Source organism: Hemicordylus capensis, chromosome 5, assembly GCF_027244095.1.
Source record: "Hemicordylus capensis ecotype Gifberg chromosome 5, rHemCap1.1.pri, whole genome shotgun sequence".
NCBI classification, from domain to species: Eukaryota; Metazoa; Chordata; class Lepidosauria; order Squamata; family Cordylidae; genus Hemicordylus; species Hemicordylus capensis.
The window spans coordinates 151,668,909-151,692,634 of record NC_069661.1 but is presented as its reverse complement, the minus strand read 5'-3'; the positions used below and the strand labels follow the sequence as shown (position 1 = coordinate 151,692,634).

The 23,726-nt window shown below is 44.7% G+C and overlaps 1 protein-coding gene and 1 long non-coding RNA gene across 10 annotated transcripts in view; one reads left to right on the top strand and one right to left on the bottom strand.

Annotated features, from left to right (window-relative positions):
* The window catches only part of SRPK2 (SRSF protein kinase 2), a 202,626-nt gene that overhangs the window by 140,910 nt on the left and 37,990 nt on the right, over positions 1–23,726 (top strand). For all 9 annotated transcript variants that reach the window (XM_053257416.1, XM_053257419.1, XM_053257415.1 and 6 more), the window contains one exon: positions 10,004–10,492. In XM_053257416.1, the coding sequence (XP_053113391.1) occupies positions 10,004–10,492 (489 nt within the window). The remainder of the gene's footprint in view (positions 1–10,003; positions 10,493–23,726) is intronic.
* Positions 2,103–23,726, bottom strand: part of LOC128327970 (uncharacterized) — a 44,901-nt gene continuing 23,277 nt past the window's right edge. Inside the window, exons 6-9 of the long non-coding RNA XR_008308925.1 lie at positions 8,737–9,390; positions 5,118–5,196; positions 4,762–4,869; positions 2,103–2,997 (exon numbers count right to left, since the gene is read on the bottom strand). This is a non-coding gene — a long non-coding RNA (uncharacterized LOC128327970). The remainder of the gene's footprint in view (positions 2,998–4,761; positions 4,870–5,117; positions 5,197–8,736; positions 9,391–23,726) is intronic.

Below are 23,726 nucleotides of genomic sequence, written 5' to 3'. Positions count from 1 at the left end.
TGAGAGAGAAGAATTTCTCTCTATCCACTTTCTCCACACCATGCATGATTTTATAGACCTCTATCATGTCTCCCCGCAGTTGTCTTTTTTATAAACTAAAAAGCCCCAGGTGTTGTAGCCTAGCCTCATAAGAAAGGTACTCTAGGCCCCTGATAATCTTGGTTGCCCTCTTCTGAACCTTTTCCAGCATGCTCCGCTAACCCCATTTATCTGATCATGTGTTGCCACAGCGTGGCTCTGCACCACAGCAACTCATGAGTAGCCTCCCAACCAGGGGGCTACAACAAGCCTCCTGGCATCTGGGGGCTCCCCAGAATGCCCCACGCACTTGTGGGAGTTATTCTGGGATTTCTGGGGGGTGGAAGGCCCCCGAATCCTGCCACCCCTACCGGCTCTGTGACAGAGTCGGTAATCGTCTGGGTGGCTGATCTGGGCTTCCTGCTTGTTTGTGAGGAGACTGGGACAAGCCAGTTTCCCCCACAAACCCCATTCACGCTCTCCACACTGCTTGTGTGTAGAGCCTTACTGTGTTGAGTTTTGCATATTATTATCTTATTACGCCTATAAGGTTTCTGAAACAAATATTACCAGGTTTTCAGAAATCTTTTCATTTGCATTCCTTAAGATACAACAGATGCTTTGTTTACTTACTGCATTTATATCCTTTGCCATCATGCCAGTGTACATGGAGTTCTCAGGCAGTTTCCCATCCCGGCACTGACCAGACTTGAACATGCTTAGCTTCAATCAGGTGGCCATATCATGTGCCCTCAGACCATGCCTTAGGCCTATGTCTTAAATTGTTGCTTGCCTGCCTTTTCTTTGCTAATCATGCTGAGCCATAAATACCCATGTGTTGTCTTCTCTCCGACCTCTTCTCATGGTTTTCAGATGAAATTTACACACAGTACATTTATTGCACATAGATCCTAGTAAAGCCATTTTCTTTCCTTCAAATATCTTCCTAAGCCTTATTTCTCCTAATCTAAATAAAAAGTTTGATATACTTCTTTTGAAAAAATATGATTTAAGAACAATGTTTGTAAACACATGTTTAATATTATCCATCTCTATTTCATGATGGTGACTGTTACTTTGTTATGGTTATTACTGCCTGGAAGCAGTAATGGGCTGGATGAGGGATAAGAAACTCCAGTTGAATTAAATGGAGGTACTGACTGTGTGGGGTCAGAACCTCAGAGATGGTTTAGATCTGCCTGTTCTGGATGGGTTACATTCCCCCAGAAAGAACAAGTATGTAGCTTGGGAGTGCTCCTGAATCCAAAACTCTCTCATGTTATGGTAACAGTCAGGGGCACTTTTTATCAGATTTGGCTGATAAATCAGCTACGCCCATTTCTGGAGGGAAATGACCTTAAAACAGTGGTACATATGCTGGTAACCTCTAGGCTTGACTACTGTAATGCACTCTATGTGGCTCTGCCTTTGTATGTAGTCCAGAAATTACAGTTGGTGCAGAATGTGGCAGCCAGCCTGATCTCTGGGATAACTGAGAGATGGTTTAATATAACCATACTATCTTAACCATATAACACCAATCTTAAAAGAACTGCACTGGCTGCTGCTATGTTTCAGAGCAAAATACAAAGTGCTGGTTATAGCACTTAGCAATAGCACTTACATTTATATACCGCTTTATAGCCGGAGCTCTCTAAGCGGTTTACAATGATTTAGCATATTGCCCCCAACATTCTGGGTACTCATTTTACCGACCTCGGAAGGATGGAAGGCTGAGTCAACCTTGAGCCCCTGGTCAGGATCGAACTTGCAACCTTCTGGTTACAGGGCAGCAGTTTTACCACTGCGCCACCAGGGGCTCTTTATTACCTATAAAGCTCTTAACGGTTTGGGTCTATGGTATTTAAGAGAGCGCCTCCTTTGTCATGAACCCTCCCGCCTATTAAGCTAATCTGGGAAGGTCTGGTTAAGGCTACTACTGGCATATTTGGTGGCGACTTGGGACTGGGCCTTCTCTGTGGCTGCCCAAGGGCTCTGGAATGCACTACTTGTTAAAAGTGGAGTTTCTCAATCACTGGCTGTTTTTAGAAAGACCCTTAAGACCCATAAAAAGACCTGTTTTCTCAAGCTTTTAATTAATTTTTTCTTAATATACTTTTTATTCAGGTTTCACAACACAAAAGGACAAACACAACTTATACAAACATTCACGAAGACATACGATGAAGACTTCCTTCTCAATCATTGGAACAAGTGTTATTGACAATAACCATTTCTTGCCTGTAGATTAAACATTCTCTCCTCAATAAATCATATAAACTTAAGAATATTTTTGACACATTTGTTAATAGCCCTCAAAGGCCTGAGAAAAATCCATTTTATGGTGTATTTTTAAATAGACAAGAAGAGGGTCCCATTCTTTTTTGAAATCTTCAAATTTATTTCTTAGTAGTGATGTTAATTTCGCCATTTCTGCCAATTCTAGTATTTTAAGGATCCAATCCCCTTTAGATGGGCATTGACTATCTTTCCATTTGCGTGCAAATATCAGTCTTGCTGCTGCTGTTAGGTACATGAAGAGGGTCCAATATTTCCTCGGGAGAGCATTGTTATCAATATCTTAACTGGTTTTATATCATAATTGTTTTAATCATAATTGTTTAGTCTGTTTTTAGATTTGTTTTATTTTAACTTATGTATACTGCCTATGATGCACATGTCAGGCGGAATAGAAATATAGTAAGTAAGTAAATTAAATGTGTCATATTCTAGCATAACTTCAAGATTTGGAGCGTGATCCGTTGAATCCATTAGAATGGGCTCTGCAGCCTGCGCTGAAGCCTGTCGGTGTGGAGTACCACAGCTCCTCTTGGTACTTGTGCCCCACCCCACATGACCACATAGCTATTTAAAGTGGGAGGAAGCACCAGCACTTCAGTTCCTTTGTGACTGCTGTAGGCATCGGTTCTTTGGTTTCTGTGGCTCCTCGTTCTGGTTCCTTGTGTTTCTGAGTGAGTTCTATAGAAAAAGAAATTGATTTTTGATCGGTTAAACTGACCTTGGATTGTGTTTCTCAACTGTTTCGTGTTTAATGGACTTTTTGTGGCAAAAGATTGGACGGATATTTTTTATCGGATAAACTGCCCTTGGACTTTGTTTCTGGCCTACGTTTGTGTGTAATGGACTATTTGTGACGAAAGATTGGACAGATATTTTGGCTTGCAAATCAGAACAGAAATGGATACTGCTAAACATGTTGAAAAGAGAACTGAGAAAAATACATTTAAGCACTGTTCAAAATGCAGAGCAAAATTACCCTCCCAAGATCACCATGATTTATGTCTGCTGTGTCTGGGGGAAACCCATAACACCTCAGCATGTAAGGTTTGTCAGCCTGGAGCTTCGTTTGAGGGCTGCGCTTTATGATGTTGTCTTAAATTCCTGTGGTCCATCAAAAAAGAGAACAAATCCTCCTAAGAAGAATGGCTTGAGGGCTGTGGCTTTGACCCAGTCTAAACCCTCATTGCCAACTTTTAAATCTCCAAAGGCCGTGAAAAGGCATGGACGCAAAATGGTGGACACCTCAGAGTATGCCAAGAAGAAGAACAAAACTTCAACATTGAAGTAGACTCCTTCTCCGATGTTGGCACAGGAAGTAGTCTTTGTATCGGTGACCAGACCATCAACGCTGACTCTGTCAGGATCAGTTAAAACACAGACTAAACAAACAGCTACAATGTTGACCTTGACATCAAAGGCTACACCATTGGTATCAACAAGTTCTGAAAAAGCCCAGCCCTCGACATCAACACAAGTCTGAGCATAGATATCGAGAGAGCGCACCAGAACAGTTTCTATGTCGACACTACCTACATCGAAACCTTCGACACTGAGGTCACAAAGCCTGCCGATTCCTAAGGTGCCGATATCAAGAACACTCTCGTTATCTCCGGCAGAAACACTGATAAGATCACCTTCGACGCAGAGAAATAAAGAGTTAACCTCAACTTTAAACGCTCCTGTAATATTATCCACTGTAACACCTCAATTCCAAGCACCAGTTACTTTCGAAGTGGAGGAAAAGGACTCTCCAGGAGCTTAAGAAGTGAGTACATTAGATCTGAATACAGCACAATCTCTTCTATCAATGCTGGACTCCAATACAAGTACCTCATCTACTTTCAAAGGTTTTCCCAAATCAGATGAAGGAGAGACACGTTCTTTACCCTCAGATATGACAACTATACATGCAAGTCAACAGATGACCCTCACTCTAACTGCTGCACAATTGACTTCTTCATCTCCATGGCACACATGTGGGTTTTTCATGCCGTATCTCCTACAAGGCAGGTGACTACCCTTGGCCAAACCTCTCTGGGATTGGCTTATAATTATGAAGAGGACGGGTCTTGGTGGTCAGGAGGATTAGATGGAAGCAATCCTCTAGCCAGATCATATGCACATTCAGTACCAGTACTCATGTTGGCAGGAGGAGATGCTCCTCTTATGTTACCAACCAAGGTGGTGAGGACAGTGGCTGTAGCCACACAAATGCTGACAGAGACTCCATCCCCATCAAAGCCAATACTGCTTATAAAACAAACACGAACTAAGGATAAGCAGGTGTTATCAATGGCTATCCAGACAGACCCCTGGGAACCTGATTTGCCTATACCTTCAATATCTCCTGATAAGGTCCATCATCCACATTAATCTCTGATACCTTCAGGAGAGAATCATCATGAATCCTCAGATTTTGAATTTGAGACAGAGTCTACATACCCAGACCCATCACCTGATGTGGCAACGCCTTCCCATGTGTCTCCCTCAGAAGAAATGAAGGCTTATCACGTTCAGCTTATAGAAATGGTGTCTGCATTGGGTCTGGATCTGAAATCACAAGTTGGCACAATTGATGACCCTGTATATAACTTCATGGTGAAATCCTTTTCAGCACAACAGTGGCCTTGCCACTTTTACCAGTTATTTCAAAAGCTGTGCAGTGCGCATGGGAAATTCCACATACTTCCACACTGACCTCAAAAAGACTAGAAGGCCTGTATAGAGTAAATGAACAGGGCGCAGGTGCAGAACCCTATACTTATGGATCTCAACGCATCTCGATCCAGATTACTTACTTATTGAAACATCCTGTACCAGACTCCCTGGTGATAGACTGTGCAACGTCATCAAGGTCGGGTAGGCGTCACACAACACCTGCAGATAAAGAAAGGAGGAGATTAGATGTGTTAGGGAGAAAAGTTATTCAATGGTATGTCTATCTGTAAAGACAGCAAATTATTCAGCCTGCATGGCTAAATATAATTATTGCCTATGAGATACCTTAGGTCAAGATCTGGATACACTCTCAACAGGAGAGTTCAAAGCCTGCTTTAAGAAAATGCTACAAAAATCAGCAGATCTAACACATCAGCAGTTAAGCACTGCAAAACACCTAGCGGAGTCTCAGTCCAGAGAAATGAGTGTATCCATCACTTTGAGACGCCATGCGTGGCTATGCTCAGCTGCTTTATAAGCGGACATGAAAGAAAAAAAGAGGGATTACCATTTGATGGTAAAGGTCTGTTTTCAGAACAGACAAATGCAATGATGGAGAAGCTTAAGAAATCAAAATTCACATCAAAAATCTTCACTTCAGCTGCTTCATCTGCTACCTATACAAAATCCAAACCTTTCATCCTTCCACGCTTCAATTTTAGACAACAGGACTGCAGAGATTTTAGAAAGACCTAGCCTTATACTAAGCGGCATTACCCATAAAAGAACAAAAACAACCAGGGCCAACATAATATACAAAGAGAGGCCCAGAAACAGCGCCTTTGTGGCCAACTACAACCCATCACACCATGAAACATCAAAGAACACATTGCTAACATCAGCCTTCCCCAACACCAGAGGGCAGAATATGACTGCCTACAACACCTATCAGGCACCTTTAGCCACCAGCAACATCAAATTGGCAAGCCATGCCCAAGCATGGAACCATATAACATCGGACTGGTAGGTGTTGAAGATTATCTCTTTAGGTTATGGGATAAGAGTTCAAGCCTCAGCCAACTTTCAGAGGGCTACACATCACCAAATCTACTCCTGCCTTACAACAGGAAGTATGGGAACTACTTTACAAAAAAACAATTATTCCTGTACTACCTGCTACCTACTACCACGACTTTCAAATCCCCCAGAGAGATGGGGGAATTCGACCAATAATGGACCTAAGGCATCTGAACAAGTTTGTCCATGTGAAGAAGTATCGGATGATGATTTTGCAAGACATCTTGCCACTCTTACATCTGGAGTGGTGGATTGCAACATTGGACCTGCAAGATGCTTACTTTCACATAGGGATCAGACATCCATGCCAAAAGTATTTAAGTTTCATGGTTGGGACTTCAGTTTACCAATATCAAGTACTACCTTTTGGCCTGTGCATTGCCCCTCATGTGTTCACCAAGTGTATGGCAGTGGTGGTGGCACACCTGTGGACCAAAGGACTAGCGATTTACGCATACCTAGACGACTGGCACTTGATATCAAAGGACAGAGAAGAGTTACTTTCTCAGATACTGTACTTGTGTCTTCTCCAAGACCTCAGAATAGAGGTCAGCTGGAAGAAATACCATCTAAACCCTGTGGCGTCCATATCATACATAGGGGCTATTCTGGACACCCAGAGAGGAAGGGTATACTTGCCACAAGAGAGATACCAAGCCATTATGGAGCTTGTGCATCAGTTCCAATCCAATGCAATAAAGCAGGCAAGACAGATTTAATGCCTCCTGCAAGACAACAGTATGGCATATGTACCTAAAGATGAGGAAATTGCAATTGTGGTTCATATCCACCTTCTGCCTAAACAGACAACCCCCCAGAAGAGGTTAGCTATTCCACAACAAATCCTCTAGTCATTGAGTTGGTGGACTTGAGCAGAAAATCTGTTATGAGGTATCCCTTTTCAAATACAATTCCCATCAGTATGGGTGACAATGGATGCCTCACTGTTGGGCTAGGGTGGTCACTGCAATGGCAGCGTGATCCAGGGGCAGTGGAGTTGGTGACAGAGACAATTCCACGTAAATTTCTCAGTTTTCCAGGCCATGAAGGCTTTTCTACCAATGTTCAGAGGAAGGACTGTAAAGTTGCAATTGGACAACACAACAGGGATTGCCCACCTAAACAGACAAGGGGGGGACAGTGTCCAGGTCACTCTGTGTAATGAGCATACAGATTTGGCACTGGTGTTTCAGGAGCAGCATTACCCTGTGGGCCATTCACACCAAAGGGACAGAAAATGTCCTAGTGGACTATCTAAGTCACTCATTCACCAGAGAAGAATAACACAAGTGGGAATTGAACAACAAATACCTACTACCAATATTCAGAGCTTGGAGGTACCCAGAAATAGACTTGTTCGTGGCAGTACTCAATGCCAAGTGCGGAAAATACTTCTCAAGAGCAGGCCACGACCCACAATCATTAGGGGATGTGTTCCAGATGAACTGGTCACAACATCAAGTACTGCACCCAGAGGTGCTGACTCTACAGCTAACAGAATGGAAGATAGGCTTTTAAATAAAATTTTACTAAACCAAAGAAAGCTATCCACTAGGAGAAATTATGCAAGCAAATGGAAGAGGTTTACTTGCTATGCTGCTACAAATGGCTTCCACCCTCTGAATGCTACTGGCCGCCAGATCCTCCTGTACCTTACCACGTTAAAGATCTCCTTGCTTTCCAATGTCTCCATAAAGGTTCACTTAGCAGCAATTTCAGCGAGGCACCTGTCATGTCACTGTTCAAGGACTTGGAAGAGGAGTGGGAGTCAGTGAGTTTATCTGAGGACCCTGAGGGCCCACTCTGTGATCGGAGGGAGGAGGCACTTGAGATGGGCCAGGAGGAAGGCTTGGTGCAGCAGGAGACAGTAGAGCAGAGTGATGAATCCAAGGAGGAACTCTCGCCGCCGGTGTTATGTCCCAGGGCACGCAGGCTCAAGAAGTGGAGTGACCAGGTCAGGGAGTTGAGATGCAGGAGCTGCTTGCAGCATGCACGCCACTGATGAAGGACGGCCGACTGGGCGGAGCACTGATTTATTCCAGCTGACAATCTGCTATAAATTCTGTAGCTTCACTCTGGACAGGCTGCTGGAGACAACTCGTCGACAGCCTCGATACCTCTTTGTGTGATGGTGGGGGCGTATGCCTTGGAACCTCGAACTCTGAACCCTTGGGAGCTGATGCTGGATAGAGCCTCTTGCCTCTGACTTGTACAAGCCTCTTGCTCGGACAAATTGTAGAACCAGAGACATCTCTTCACCTGCTACTGCATCGTAAATTACGGATGGCTCATTGAGTGTGGCGGGTTTACGAAAGCACCCAGGATGGGATGGAAAGACGGTATTTTCCCACCCCAGCTGCAAGAGTTTTCTAAAAGGTCTCACTAATATGTATCCTCCAGTAAGACAGCCACGGAACAGTGGAGTATATCCTTAGTCCTTTCAGTGCCGGCAAATATGCCCTTTGAGCCCATGGCAACAGCTTGCCTAAAGCTGGTTTCTCTGAAGACTGCTTTCTTGGTGGCTATTACAACTGCTTGCAGGGTGAGTGAACTTACAGCCCTAAGGATGGATGTGCCTTATGCACGCTTCTATCCAGACAAGGTGCTGCTATGCCTTGACATTACTTTCCTACCTAAGATTGTAACAGATTTTCACATAAACCAAGACATTGTGCTTCCTACCTTCTTCAGCACTCTGGACACAGCTCTTGAAAAGGCCTCGCATTCCCTGGATGTCAGAAGGGCTCTTCTATTCTACCTGTAAGAACAAATGATTAGAAATACCAAAAAAATGTTCATATCCTACAAAGAGAGTTGTATGGGTCAGGCCTTGTCTATTCCACTGGAGAGTCAATCCTAATGACTTACAAGTTACAAAAAGTACAGCTGCCTAAGTCTATCAGGGCACATTCAACCAGAGCTTACAGTGCCTCGGCAGCTCATTTATCTGGCATATCATTTCAGGACATTTGTAGGGCTGCAACCTGGTCCTCAGAACAGCCCTTCATAAAGCACTATGCCATTGATTTGCATTCTGCAGCGGAGGCAAATTTTGGGAGAGGTGTTCTCAAAAGGGTGTTACAGTGACAATACTGCTTCTTTCTCCTAAAGGAGCTAACTAAACAACCATTCTAATGGATTCAGCTGATCACGCCCCAGATAAACAGGTTGCTCACCTGTAACTGATGATCTGGTAGTGATCTGTTGTCATCTATTAAACCTCCCTGAACCTCCCCTCTGCAGTAGTGTTCAAGTCTTCAACTCACCTATTGCTCCACAGATGTTTGTCTGCTCTGGTGGTCTCCAAGGAACCGAAGTGCTGGGGCTTCCTCCTGCCTTAAATAGACATGTGGTCATGTGGGGTGGGGTGCAAGATACAGTGGCAGAGGCCCTTGTTGTCTCGGCCCTTGTTGTCTAGATACAAGTGGCAGAGGCCCTTGTTGTCTAGGGTAACTGTTGAAGGAAGCATTTACTGATATGCAAGACCAGTGCTCAAACTAAAAGCAGTACCCCCAAAAAAGTTCTTAAGAAAGCTGAAAAAGTAGCCCATTGCTTGACTTGCAGTATGAACAGTCTTTTAGCCTTGATAATGAAGGTGAAATGCTGCTTTTGATCATAAAGAAAACTAAAATATTGCATTTTGAAATAACGTTTCATGTTTATTTTCAGAAATGTATTTAAGATCCTAACAGTGCAATCCTATGGAGGTTTACTAGGAAGTGTGTCCCACTGTGTCCAGTGTGGATTATGTGGTAAGTGGCTGACAAGATGAGGAAAATTACTTAAGGTAGTCCTATTGAAAATAATGTTAATGTAAGTAACTTAATTTGACTACATTTGAATATGGTATTTTCCCTCATCATGTCAGCCAGTATGTTTAGGATTGCAGCCTAAATATAATTTGCTAAGAGAAAGTGTAATTTTGTATGTATGTATATTTATCTCCAAGGTGAAACAGAAGATCAGGATGAAAAGGAAGATACAGAAAAAGAAAATACAGAGAAAGATGATGATGTTGAACAGGAACTTGTCAATTCAGAGTCTACCGATCCCACATGGATAGAATCCCCCAAAACAAATGGCCACATTATAAATGGTCCTTTCTTACTGGAAGAACAGATTGAAGATGAAGATGAGGAAGAGGAAGAATGTCCAAATGCTGAGCAATATAATCTTGAAGAGCCAAATGCAAAAAGTGATTATAACTATAGTAGCTCCTACGAACAATTCAATGGCGAATTGCCAAATGGATGTCATAAAATTCCCGAGTCACAGTTTTCTGAATTCTCAGCTTCAGTATTCTCTGGAGCTTTAGATTCTATAGCTTGTGGTTCAGTGATTTCTGAAGAATCAGCTGCAACTGAAAGAGAGGAGAGTGTTCCATCCCATGATAGAAGTAGGACAGTTTCAGCATCCAGTACTGGAGACTTGCCAAAAAGTAAGCATTTTTTTTAACTTAAAAATTTGTTGATCAAATTCTGTTTAGGAAACTGCACATGGTTAAACTACATAAAAATGCCTTCAGTAATAATGTCCATTCAGAACTTTTAATCTTTGTATTGCTGTACTTGACAGAAATGCCTTTATTGTAAACTGAAAGGCAGAATAGAAAATATATAGTATTTAATGGGAACATGGTTGCTGCTGCTGCTGATATATTGTTGTATATTGTGTTATGTAACTGTTCTTAAGCCATTTTTAGATGCTGGTTGCTTTCCTAATAGTGCAGTATTGCTTGTCAGGGCTGGGATCCAAAGAGGTGCATGAAAAGTTCCTTTCAGCCAAAGGCACTCTTGTCTTGAAGAGCAAGCCCATCTCTTCCTGCTATCTGCCTGGCAAATGGCTTTTGAAACTTAAGGGCATTCAGAAGTAGTTTGTGACATGACACAGGGCATCTACTTTATAAGAATAAAATAAAATAAAGCCCTAGTGCACTGAAGCTCTTTGGCATGCTTTAAATAGCTTTGCGGATCCCAGCTTAGGAACTGAGGGCAGATCAGACACTAACCTTTGTTTATGATATAAATAGTCTCCTATGATATTAATGTTGTGTTGTGGGAAGGGGGGTTGTTTGTGTGTGCATACATTGAAGCAGTTATCACATATTTGTTGTGCACTGTCTGTTTCTCTAGGCAAGATTTTGCTGTAGCGAGATGTAATCAGAGATTTTTGTGTTGGTTAGCATTTTTGTCACAAGGACATGCATTTTTAGGAAGGGCTGTGTGTCTATTCTTTCCAAGTGCCCTATTTTAATTCTGGTGTTCTGGGGAAGGAGAACTGCTCTTGTGGTAGCAAGCATGAAATGTCCCCTTTGCTAAGCAGGGTCCTCCCTGGTTTCATATGAATGGGAGTCTATATGTGTGAGCAATGTAAGATATTCCCCTTAGGGGATGGAGCCACTATGGGAAGAGCATCTGCATGCTTGCATGCAGAAGGTTCCAGGTTCCCTCCCTGGCATATCCAAGATGGGGCTGAGAGAGATTCCTGCCTGCAACCTTCGAGAAGCTGCTACCAATCTGTGTAGACAATACTGAGCTAGATGGACCAATGGTCTGACTTGGTATATGGCAGCTTCCTATATTTATAGATAATTTGAGCCATGCTAACAATTAAGCAAACATTTATGTTTAGTATTTGGGGTGCAGGAGAGTGAGCAAACATTTATGTTTTGTATTTGGGTTGCTGGAGAGTGAGCATTGCTAAGCAAAAAAAAAAGGGGGTTGCTGGAGAGTGAGCATTGCTAAGCAAAAAAAAAAAAAGTGGTCACATGTGGACACCAGAGCCCTTATTGATATGTGGATGTGCAGTTAGCCATCAGCCATGAGTTACACTCACTTTAGAAAAGGTACATTTTGGGGGGGAAATGAACAACATACACAGATAAACAGAATGTTTGCCACTAAACAATTCCAGTAGAAGTCTAAATATATTTGAGTAAAACACAACATACACCCTCAGAATTTACGAAGTTATTTTCATGGCTGCATTATTTTTTTGGTACTCAAAATGCAATCAGTATTCTCTTTAATTTTTTTCATCTGTGTGTAGAATGAGATTTGTTCTGGGTGGAAGTATCAAGACAGTGTGTGTGCACATGCATTCAGAGTGGGACCTTCCCAATGAAACCTGAGTGGGATCTAAAATTAACTGAGCAGACATCAAAAAACATGTAAGCACGTGTACATGTGCATGCCTTAGAGAAAACATGGAATGCAATTGGTTGTTCAGTCACTTTTTTTCATAGGAGGAAATGCAATTCAGTGTTTCCCGACTCTTACAGAGAATACAGAACCATATCAATCCAGTTGAGAAAAGTTAGTTCTGGGCTCCAGGGAATTTCCATGTATTTAATTAGCAACTTTGGTGCTTGACAGTTATACTCTTCCTGGGAAAGAGTGGCCTCAGCTGCACTTTGATGCCTGATATTGGATGGATAATGGTTCCATATTCCGTTCCAGCCTATGATTTACAAAATAAAAAAGAATACAAAGTAGCAAAAATGTGATAAGAAACCTACAACTTTACAGATGTTCCAGTAGTTGTTTTTGAAAGGCAGCCATTTTGTCTGGAACTCTTCCATTGAGCCTCTACATTTGTCTGCTGCTCAAAACAAGGATGAACATTTGTCTATTAATGTCCATATAATTGACCCTGACACAGATAAATGAGCAACATAGCCCTGGATACTCAAGACACCCTAATCCCAAGCACTGTCTCTAATCTGCATTCCAGCAGGGAATCCAGGTAAGATCTGTTTTTTTCATTCATTCATTCATTCATTCATTCATTCTACTGTTTACTTCTTGGAGATTTGCAGTCTTTGGATGGAAAAGGGAATTTTATTGGGAACGATATACTGCTATAATAATGTCTCATTGAGAAACCACAAACATTTCCCGCTACATACTTCTGATAAACATCGCTCTGAATAATAAACAGAGCCGTCTGCTGTGGTTAGAACTGCGGTGGATTTTACCTATGGGCTTTGATAGTCATGCAAGAGCACTCTTGAATGTGCTGTGTGGTGTGTGCTTTATTTATTTTTTTTAAAAAAGGTTGGAAAAGGGTGGGTTTGGGGGAGAAGAATGTTTTACCAATGTCTTCGTAACTAGCTTCATTACATCTAATACACAACCTTTTTGTTTTTCCCCTCCACAATTGCACAGTGGGCTTTCAAATATCAGTGTACCAAAGAAAGACGGCAGCGTGGGACTTGCAATGGGAATTGGAGGAATCCTTGGACCATGCAGTAAAGGAGTTTCACCAGTAACCTGAGAAGGAATGTTAGGACTGGGAGACCTATTGGTGCAGCAGTGGAGAAAAATGAACAGAAGTAGCAGGAGACTCAGAATGTGCACTGAAGAAGCAGCAGCATAGTTAATTGCTGTGTTTAATAATCAATGTACCCTATTCCTCCAAGTTTTCTTGGATAGGTGATTGAGGTTTATGGCAAGATGTCTTATTGCACTGTGTGTTGGCAAGATTAATTTTGGGAAACTGAGCTATGGACTGTCCTAATGAGAACTCTAGGCAGTCCATGCTGGCATGTTCTTGTACAGCTGAGCCTCTTTGTGGAATTGAAATGTGCTGGAAGTGTAGCTTATCTTCTTATACACTGTTATCATAATCAGCACATCCAAAAGGAGAATAAAAGTGTTTGGTGACCGAGACAAAGGCAGAGAAAAGAGTAATGCAGTTTTCAAGTGTTGTGCACTTCACTCAGTAGCGAATACTTTCAGAAGAATGTGAATGAACCTGGTGCCTCAAATAATTAAAAATGCTAATGGAGGGTTCTAACAAGTATATTTGCATGCAGTATTTATGTTTTTATTAATGAGTATGTTTATGAATTTTGTGAGTTGATGTCATTAGGTGCTATTAAAATGACAGCTGAAATTTGTAAATAATACATACATTGTAGTGTTTGGATTTTATATGATCTGATAGAACAAGCAAAGTTGTCTTGAGTAAGACAAGATTTCATGTTCAAGTGACTGAAGATCTGAAGAACGCGAAGTCATTCAGCAATGCAATATGTTATGGTTTAGATTTAGCCTTCACACTTTCTCAGCCAGGAGAACATGAGAGTTGCTGCTCCCTTGATCAGAAATCTTGTACATAATGATGTATTCTGGATACTTGATGCGCAATCAGTTTTTTTACTGATATATCCTCAGGTGTGCCTTCCCTTCCATGTGCTTTCAAAATTGCAGAGTACTAAGAATACATGCAACCTTAGAATTAGTTCTGTATTTTGAATGAGATATTTATTTAGCAAGCATACAATCAGAAACACTTTTTAGTCAAGGATGGCATTTGTGTATTACCACATTGCTTACTAAAAATTGATTAAGTAGAAGCTGTCAGTGTGCATTACTGGCATGCCCCAGCAAAGGAATAGAGTTCCCCCACCCTCGATCTCCCAGATTGAAATTTTAATGTCTTCTCAGAGTTAAATCCTATATAATAAGATGCTTGGTGTCTGCGTCCGTGTCTTTTTCGGGTGTTCTGGGCATGCGCGGCTGGGCTTGGAGCCTGATTGGCTGGGGACGGAGAATACTGGCGGAGGCGGCGGCCATGGCCACTGGAGGGCCTGGCCTGGCAGCGACGGCGACAGGCCGAGGAGCCGAGAGGCGGTGGGCCCGGCCGGGAGGAGGCGTCAGGGGAGGCTGGAGAAGGCGGTGGGCCCAAGGGAAGCCGGAGCCCGGGGGAAGCGGGCCTGGGGTAAGCCGGAGAAGGCGGCGGGCCCAGCTGAAGGCAGCGGCGGGGGAAGCCGGGCAGTGGGCCTGGCCGGAGCTGCAGGCGGCAGTGCAGAGCAGAGCCCAACTAGAGCGCCCGTTATTGAAACGGGCTTAATGAGACTAGTTTTTAAATAAAAAAATTAAACCAAACATAGGAAATTGACTCTGTGATTCTAAGTAAATACTTATGGTGTACTGTTAAGTTAGTTTTACATTGTCCCTGTTAGATATGGAGTCTCTTCACACGATGGGGGCAGGGAGAGTGGGTCAAGCCTGCTCTCCCCACACAAGTGGATTGGCCGCACACATGATTACTGGCTCCATCACGGAAACAGTAGAAGCAGCAGGGATAGGAGGCCGCCTGGTGTGGGTGTGTGGGACTGCAAGTGTGTGGGGCATTCTGGAGGGACCCCCGACATGGAGAGGCTTATAGCCTCCCGGTTGGGGGTTTCCTTGTGAGTCACCGTGGTGACTCACGATCGAAAAAAATGGGGTTAGCAGAGCACTACCTCAGCTAATGTTGTTTAAGAGTGGGGGCATTTAAGGAGGTTTGCTGCTGGGAGCCTCATGCCTCCCATTGTAGCACATAATCTCCCAAAACTGGGCTGGGCTCCCTTAGCCCACGTTTGGGAGGTTGTGAGAATAGCTTCATGGATTAATTTGCCTCTGTTTGGGGTTTACAACTGATTGAATCCAAAGGTTATATTTTTCTTACAGAAGAATTCTTTTACATTTTGGACTTAGTGTTGCAAGAGAAATCCAAAGATCATGTCTTGCTTGTGCAAGTAGAATTTCTATAAAACCTTCATACTTTAGCACTGCACAAATAGTTGTTTGATCATTCATGAAATAGCACTTGTGGCTCTTTTATTTCTATTTTGGATCTAACCCCATGACATTTGTAGAAAGCAGACAAATAGATTTCTGAAATAGGGCCACAGAATTTCTCCATCAATCTCTTCTTGTGTCAGATACAAGTTCAGCATTATTGTAACTGCAAATAAAGAGGGAAAAAGAAGACATTAATTTGAGAAGAAAGAGGAGGAGGGATCTGGGAAATAAGTTGGAGTACTTATGGTACTAGCACAGTGAATTGAAATAAATCATAATATGGTTGAGTGGTAGAATGGATAGGAAAATTGCAAGAGATAATGACTGGGTGAAGATGCAACAGGAAACCATGATTTCATACTATTGGACTGAATCAAGGAGAGCTATGAGCATATATGTCCCTCTCCTTTTTTTCCTTTTCCCTTTTTTCCTTTCCTTTCTTTCTTTCTTTCTTTCTGCATGTGAGAGGAGAAGAGAGAACACTTTAGATTTCATTTTAAGAACAAATTGCATTTCTGTGCTACATCAACTTGGGAAAGTGCAGTGTGTTAACTAACCAGAGTTAGGATATGCCAGGATATCAAATTAGGATCAAACCATGGTTTGATTTTCAACTCTGATTACCTATGTGGGGAACTGCAGTTTGTTGTGTAACATGGAATCAGGGTGGATTTGATTTAAATCAAACTGATTTAAATCACGATTTAAATCACGATTTAAATCACTAGCAGGGTGGATAAAAATAAAAAAAATCCAATTTAAATAAAAAAAATCTTATTTAAATAAAAAAAATCAGATTTTTTTAATTTAAATCAGATTTTTTTGATTTAAATCGGATTTTTTTTATTTTTATCCACCCTGCTAGTGATTTAAATCGTGATTTAAATCGTGATTTAAATCAGTTTGATTTAAATCAAATCCACCCTGCATGGAATTGAATTTTGTTTTTAATGAGAAAGTAACAAAAGCTTTCACTCTCCTTCTCTTCCTCCATGAAGGAAGGGAGGGGAAACTGTCTAGGACTTGTGGCTCTCTAGGACTTGTTCTAATCTCAGGAAACGGGGCTAGCTCCAGGTTTGGCCAGGCTGGGCACTGGACCCCAGGACTATCAAAGGGCCCATGGCTGACCCTTGCCCATATACGGAGAGTGCTCCAGTAAAGTGTTGTGAGTGGGAACATGTATTGGGATACATGCAGCAGCAGCTTGGAGGAAAAGTTGCTGGATTATCATTTGTGGGGAGAGGTATCTTCTTGAGGAGGAAGGAACTTGCCCATGATGGAGGAGATGCCATATATACTGCTGCCCCAGGCACCACTGCAGCACAACAGCAAAAATTAGTCAGTGGCAGGATCAATTAATTTCTGTACTTTGTGAATGGGTGAGAGTTGTTGAGATCTGGATCGAGATCCGTCGACAGCCATAAGAATGGGTTCTGCGTCTGCGCAGGAATCCCCGTGGTAGCCATGCCTCAGCTTGTCGAGGCGTCCAAGCCCCGCCCACATGCAGCGCGTGCTATTTAAGAGCGGGGCTGGGCGCCATGTTCCTCAGTTCTTTTCCGACCGCCTTAGCGCATAGACCTCGGTCTGCCGCCTCTTCGTCGGAAAGTTCCTCAGTTTTTCTCTCAGAGACAATTTTACAACTTTCTTCTTTATCGGACTGATAGCTTCGTGAACGACTCTTTTTCTGGCTACGGACCATCCCAAACGTTTTTGACTCGGAACGGCTATCGACCAACGACTGGCTTGACGCGGACTGGACTTGACTTCCCTGTCGTCGCGCTATGGCGGACGACAAAAAGTCGTTTAAGAGGTGTAAGGGTTGCGATGCTAAGCTCCCTTCCAAAGACCTCCACGAGTTATGCCTACTGTGCCTGGGCGAAGAGCATAATGTTTCTACATGCAAAATTTGTCTGTCGTTTTCGAAGCAGACGCGAAAGAATCGAGCGCTTCGCCTCAGAGCGGCGATTTATGATGAGGTGTTAAGTCCCTTGACGCCAGGCACACCTCACCCCTCGACATCGAGGGCTCAATCTGCCTCTACACCACGTATGAAGTTGAAAACTTCGACGTCAACGCGTCCGGGATCACCGCATTCGAAGTCCAAATCCTCGACTTCGAAGGGCTCTGGACCCTCGACATTGAAAACAGTCTCAACATCGAGCAGCCGTAAACGCCGGGTTCCCTCGACCTCCGGCAGTGATCCCGATGCGGACGAAGCCGCGACGGCATCGACAACGAAACGCCGCAGAATGATCAATCTGACGAGAGACACAACACCATCACCCCCGTCTACTCGACATCGACCATCTTCGACACCAGCCCACCCTTCGACGCCGAGACCGTCAACACCGAGTGTTTCGGCACCGAGAGCAAGATCCCTCTCGCCTGCTCTGACACCGGTTCCCTCCTCCCTGCCTTCGACGCCGACGGCTCCGGGACCCAGCTGTGCTCTGTCGCTACACACGCCGCTGCTTACGACGTCCAGTCATGTCTCTCCTCGATATCGATCCCCACCTCCAACCTTCGATATCGAAGGGGATCCTCAAGACAACGAAATAGGCCTGCATCCATCTACGACTCAGTCGCTCTTTTCGCTTTTGGACTCCACAGCGAGCACGCCTTCACAGGCCACGTTTAGAGGCTTCCCAGCATCTGAAGAGGAGCCTCGATCAACTTCAACTCCTCCTGCACACCCAGGTTCTACACTCTCTGCAGCCCAGTTGCAAAGTCCTCTACCCTGGCACACCTGTGGATTCACCCATACGCTCCCACCACATGTACCTGGTTCGGGTCCAGCAGTCTCAACTAGTTCCCAAGCTTCCTTAGCAACTGGAACCTGGGAACCACGGTCATCTCTACCTGCGACATTGATTTTACGCACCATATCTGCATCCACTAACACTCCCTCGATAGCGACCAGACACTCATCAACACAGACGTCTACAGTTATTACTTCTGACTCCTGTGTGCAGACACAGCCGCCATTGACCCGTGCCATGGCAACTCTGACGACATCCCTGCCGTCACCTCCCACACCTTCAGAGCGATCCGATGGAACAGCGCCGACTTCCCCGGCAGCCTCGCCTTCTGAACACTACGGCTCATCAGACTTTGAGTCGGACCCTGAAGGAGAGGAGACCATAATTGAACCCCCCACGGATGTGGCACCAACGGTGTACGTGTCACCCAATGAAGAAATGAAAGCATACCACCGTCACGTTCGTGCCATGGTGGACGCCGTAGGTCTAGATCTTCGCTCTGCACTAACCACTATAGACGACCCCGTCTACAACTTTATGTTAAAATCTCAATCGACGGCCCCAGTGGCCCTACCGATGCTGCCTGTAATCACGAGGGCGGCCAAATGTGCTTGGGAAGTGCTACATACTTCCACCCCCACCTCTAAGAGACTGGAAAGCCTGTATCAGATAATGGAGAAGGATAACACGTACCTTTTGAAGCATCCGGCACCCAATTTTGCCTCTGTGTCTAAATCTGGAAAGCGTCACGTCGTTCCTCCTGAAAGGGAAGGAAGGAAATTAGACCTCTTGGGCCGCAAAATCTATTCGACTGCGTGCCTCTCAATCAAGGTGGCTAATTACGCGGCATGCACCGCTAAATATACTCACAGCCTTTGGGAAGGATTGCTTCCTGAACTGGACAACCTATCACCAGAAGAATTCAAGGTTGCCTTTCAGAAAATCCTGGAACGCTCGGGAGATCTCACCAGGCAACAACTCAGTATCGCCAAGCACCTAGCTGAAAGCGAATCCAGGGCCATGACTGCCGCCATCACTCTCCACAGACACGCCTGGCTCAGATCTACCACATTACAAATGGACATGAGGGATAAGATTGAGGGTCTTCCCTTTGATGGCACCGGCCTATTTAGTGAAACCACGGATGCCGCAATGGAACTGCTTAAAAAATCGAAATTCATGGCGAAGACCTTCACGGCGCAATCTTCTACATCCACGTATACATCCAGGTATCGTTCTACATATAATAAACAACGTCCTCCCTTCAGACAACAAGACCGTAGGGACTTCCGCAAGTCCTACCAGCCTTACCACAGACGAGCTTACCAGAACAAATTCAAGCAAAATCAGTCTCAACGACCCAAGGGTTCAGAGACCCAGAAGCGTCTTTGAGACACAAGTCCATCCACCGTCACTTCTCCACTCCCCATACCCGCCGTCGGGGGAATTGACATCTCAACCAATGGGTCCCTACACCGACCCCTTGCTGGCTCAACCCTCCATCAAGCTGGCAAGCCATGCCCCCGCATGGCAACATATAACATCAGACCGTTGGGTCTTGAAGATTGTTTCTTCAGGATATGCCATCGAATTCAGGGCAATTCCATGATTCAGGGGGATAACATCCACTCCTCCTTCCGATGCTCTACGGAAGGAGGTCGAGGAGCTACTGGAGAAGGGGGCAATTGCCCAGGTGCGGTGGGAGGACAGACAGGATGGATTCTACTCCCGTTATTTTCAAATCCCCAAGCGGGACGGGGGCATCCGTCCGATCATGAATCTGCGCAACCTGAACAAGTTTGTCCAGGTCAAGAGGTTCAGAATGATGGCGTTGCAACAAATCCTCCCACTCCTCCAAGGGGAGCAGTGGCTGGCAACGCTGGATCTAAAAGACGCCTATTTCCATATAAACATTCGACCTCCACATCGGAAATTCCTTCGCTTCACAGTCGGCCACCAAGTATACCAATACAATGTATTACCCTTCGGTCTTTCCACCGCCCCAAGGGTCTTTACGAAGTATATGGCTCCAGTGATTGCATACCTGCGAACGCAAGGCATCACGGTCTACCCTTACCTGGACGACTGGCTCAGGATCAAGACGAGTTACGTTCGCAGATCCGTTATGTTCTGTCGGTTCTCCGCGACCTAGGCATCCAAGTCAATTGGAAAAAGTCACGCCTAGAACCTATGAGAGTGGCAAGCTACATAGGAGCAGTATTGGACACGATACGCCAAAGAGCATTCTTACCAGGAGAGAGCTATGACCTGATCAAAGGCATGATAACGCTATTTCAAGACCACCCAGTTCAACCTGCACGCTCTATCCAGCGCTTACTGGGTCTTATGGCCTCGTGCAATGCGGTGATTCATTATGCCCGTCTAAAGATGAGGAAGCTTCAGCTCTGGTTTCTCTCAGTTTTTCACCCTACAAGACACAACCAAGAGAAACGCCTGCTGATCCCTACTCCCATTCTTCAATCCCTCACCTGGTGGACAGAACACAGAAACCTTCTGGAGGGAGTACCTTTCCAGCCTCCTACCCCGACCATCTGGCTCACGACAGACGCCTCCCTTCTAGGGTGGGGCGCACATTGTGCGGACCGGCAAGCCCAGGGCAAATGGTCCCTCAACCAGAGTCAACTCCATATAAACTTTTTGGAATTACTGGCAGTTTTTCTTGCGTTACGATCCTTCCTACCACTGTTGGAGGGCAAATGCGTTCAGATACAATTAGACAACACGACAGCGCAAGCCTATGTAAACCGCCAAGGTGGGACAGTCTCCAGGAGCTTGTGTGCTCTAGCTCTCCAGATATGGCACTGGTGCATCCGCCACAAGATTTACCCTCTCGCAGCCCACATCAAGGGCCTAGAGAACACCTTAGCGGACAATCTCAGTCGAATATTTCTGAACGACACTCACCACGAGTGGGAAATCAATCCGAGATACATCAATTCCGCAAGTGGATTCATCCTTCAATAGACTTGTTCGCGACATCAGCGAACAAGAAGTGCGCCCGCTTCTGTTCCAGGGCGGGTCATGACCCCCTATCATTGGGAGATGCTTTTCAGCTCAACTGGACGTCGGAAACACCCTATATGTTCCCGCCTCAACCCCTGATTCCCAGGGTCGTAGCTCGACTCCTGGCGCACCCGACGCCTTGCATCCTGGTAACGCCATGGTGGCCGAGGCAACCATGGTTTCCACAGGTACACAGACTGTCCAAGAACTTCTTCCATCGCTTCCCACCCGAAGCGGATCTTCTCTCACAAGACGGTGGCCTCGTGCTCCACCCAGATGTTCTCACTCTCCGTCTGACCGCCTGGCAGATAAACTTTTAGATCATATACTACTGAACCAAAGGAAATTGTCGACCAGACGGAATTATAGCAGCAAGTGGCTTCGATTTAAGGCCTATGCCAAGTCCCAAGGTTTTCTGCCAAGGCGTGCTTCCGTTCGTCAGGTACTCCTCTATTTGTCCACTCTAAAATCACAGGGATTGGCGAATGTCTCTCTTAAGGTCCACCTGGCCAACCTGTCATCCATTCACCCGGGCTGCGACGGTGTCACTCTCTTCTCACACCCCCTCAGCAAAGCCTTCCTGAAGGGCCTCTCCAATGTCTATCCACCGATAAGACCACCGGTGGAACCTTGGAGTCTATCTTTGGTCCTCTCTGACGCTAAAGCCTTTCGAACCTCTGGCTACGACATCTCTGAAACTGCTATCCTTGAAAACGGCGTTCCTGGTTGCGATAACGACAGCACGTCGAGTGAGTGAACTCACGGCATTGAGAGTCGACTCTCCGTACAAGCAATTTCATGAAGACAAAGTGCGTATGCGGCTGGATCCTACCTTTCTGCCAAAAATAGTATCGGACTTTCACCTAAATCAGGACATTATTCTACCTACCTTCTTTAGAAACCCACAATCGGCTTTGGAACAGTCCATGCACTCCCTGGACGTTCGCAGAGCACTTCTGTTCTATATAGCGCGTACCAAAGACTTTAGGGCCACCACACGTCTCTTTGTATCGTATGGCGGTGCAACCAAAGGCACCCTAATCTCTCGCCAACGATTGTCTAGGTGGTTGGTCCAACTCATCTTACTCACATATGAGTTGCAGCATAAAACACCTCCTAAATCCATCACAGCCCATTCCACATGGGCTTACGGTTCATCAGTTGCGCACCTCTCGGGGATTGGCTTCCTGGACATATGCAAAGCAGCTACCTGGTCATCCAATCTCCCATTTGTCAAACATTACGCCATAGACTTGCGCTCTGCTGCAGAGGCTAGTTTTGGGAGGAGTGTTCTTAAACGGGTACTGCAATAGCACTACTGCACCCCCCTCCTTGGGGAGCTTGCTAAACACCCATTCTTATGGCTGTCGACGGATCTCGATCCAGATAAACAGGTTGCTCACCTGTAACTTATGATCTGGTAGAGATCCGTCGACATCCATAAGACCCTCCCATCCTTCCCCTCTGCAGTAGTGGTGCTCCTCTGTGTGCGTGATGCTTACTATGCTTACCGTATCTGTTCGTCTCCACTCATGATGTCTATCTGCGATGATCGTCCTCTTCGGCGGTCGTCCAAAGAACTGAGGAACATGGCGCCCAGCCCCGCTCTTAAATAGCACGCGCTGCGTGTGGGCGGGGCTTGGACGCCTCAACAAGCTGAGGCATGGCTACCGCGGGGATTCCTGTGCAGGCGCAGAACCCATTCTTATGGATGTCGACGGATCTCTACCAGATCATAAGTTACAGGTGAGCAACCTGTTTTTCTTAGTGTTGATAGGGTTCTTTATACCAGGCTTTGCTTAGAAACTGTATGTGGGAATCTGGAGAAAAGCTGATGGTTTATAAATGATTATGACTGTGGAATGGAGTCAAGTTTAGCCAGTCAGTGAACATAATCATTAGTGAGCAAAAAGATACTGAACATAGATAGGGTCTACTTGAAGAACTATAGTCGGATGAGTTTTGTTGTCCTCAACCCTCCTAACACCACTCTTCACTTTTACAACCCCACTGTCACCAACCGCTGTTTGTCCTGAATTCCCCTTCCCTTGGGATTCCCTTTTACTCTAGCAGGTGTTAATAAGGTATGGTTGTGGGTTTAACCCCAGTGAGATGTGGGAGTGTTTTTTATGACTAAAGTTCTCCATTTTTAACTTTTTATTAATAATTTTTAATTTGAAACTTTAAAAACATTTGTAATTGTAAATGTGGTTTTTAAAAAACTTGTTCAGTGTTGTTAATGTTTTATTTTACATTCTATTTTATTGACGTTGTAAGCCGACCCGAGCAGTAGTGTATTGGACAGGCGGGGTATACA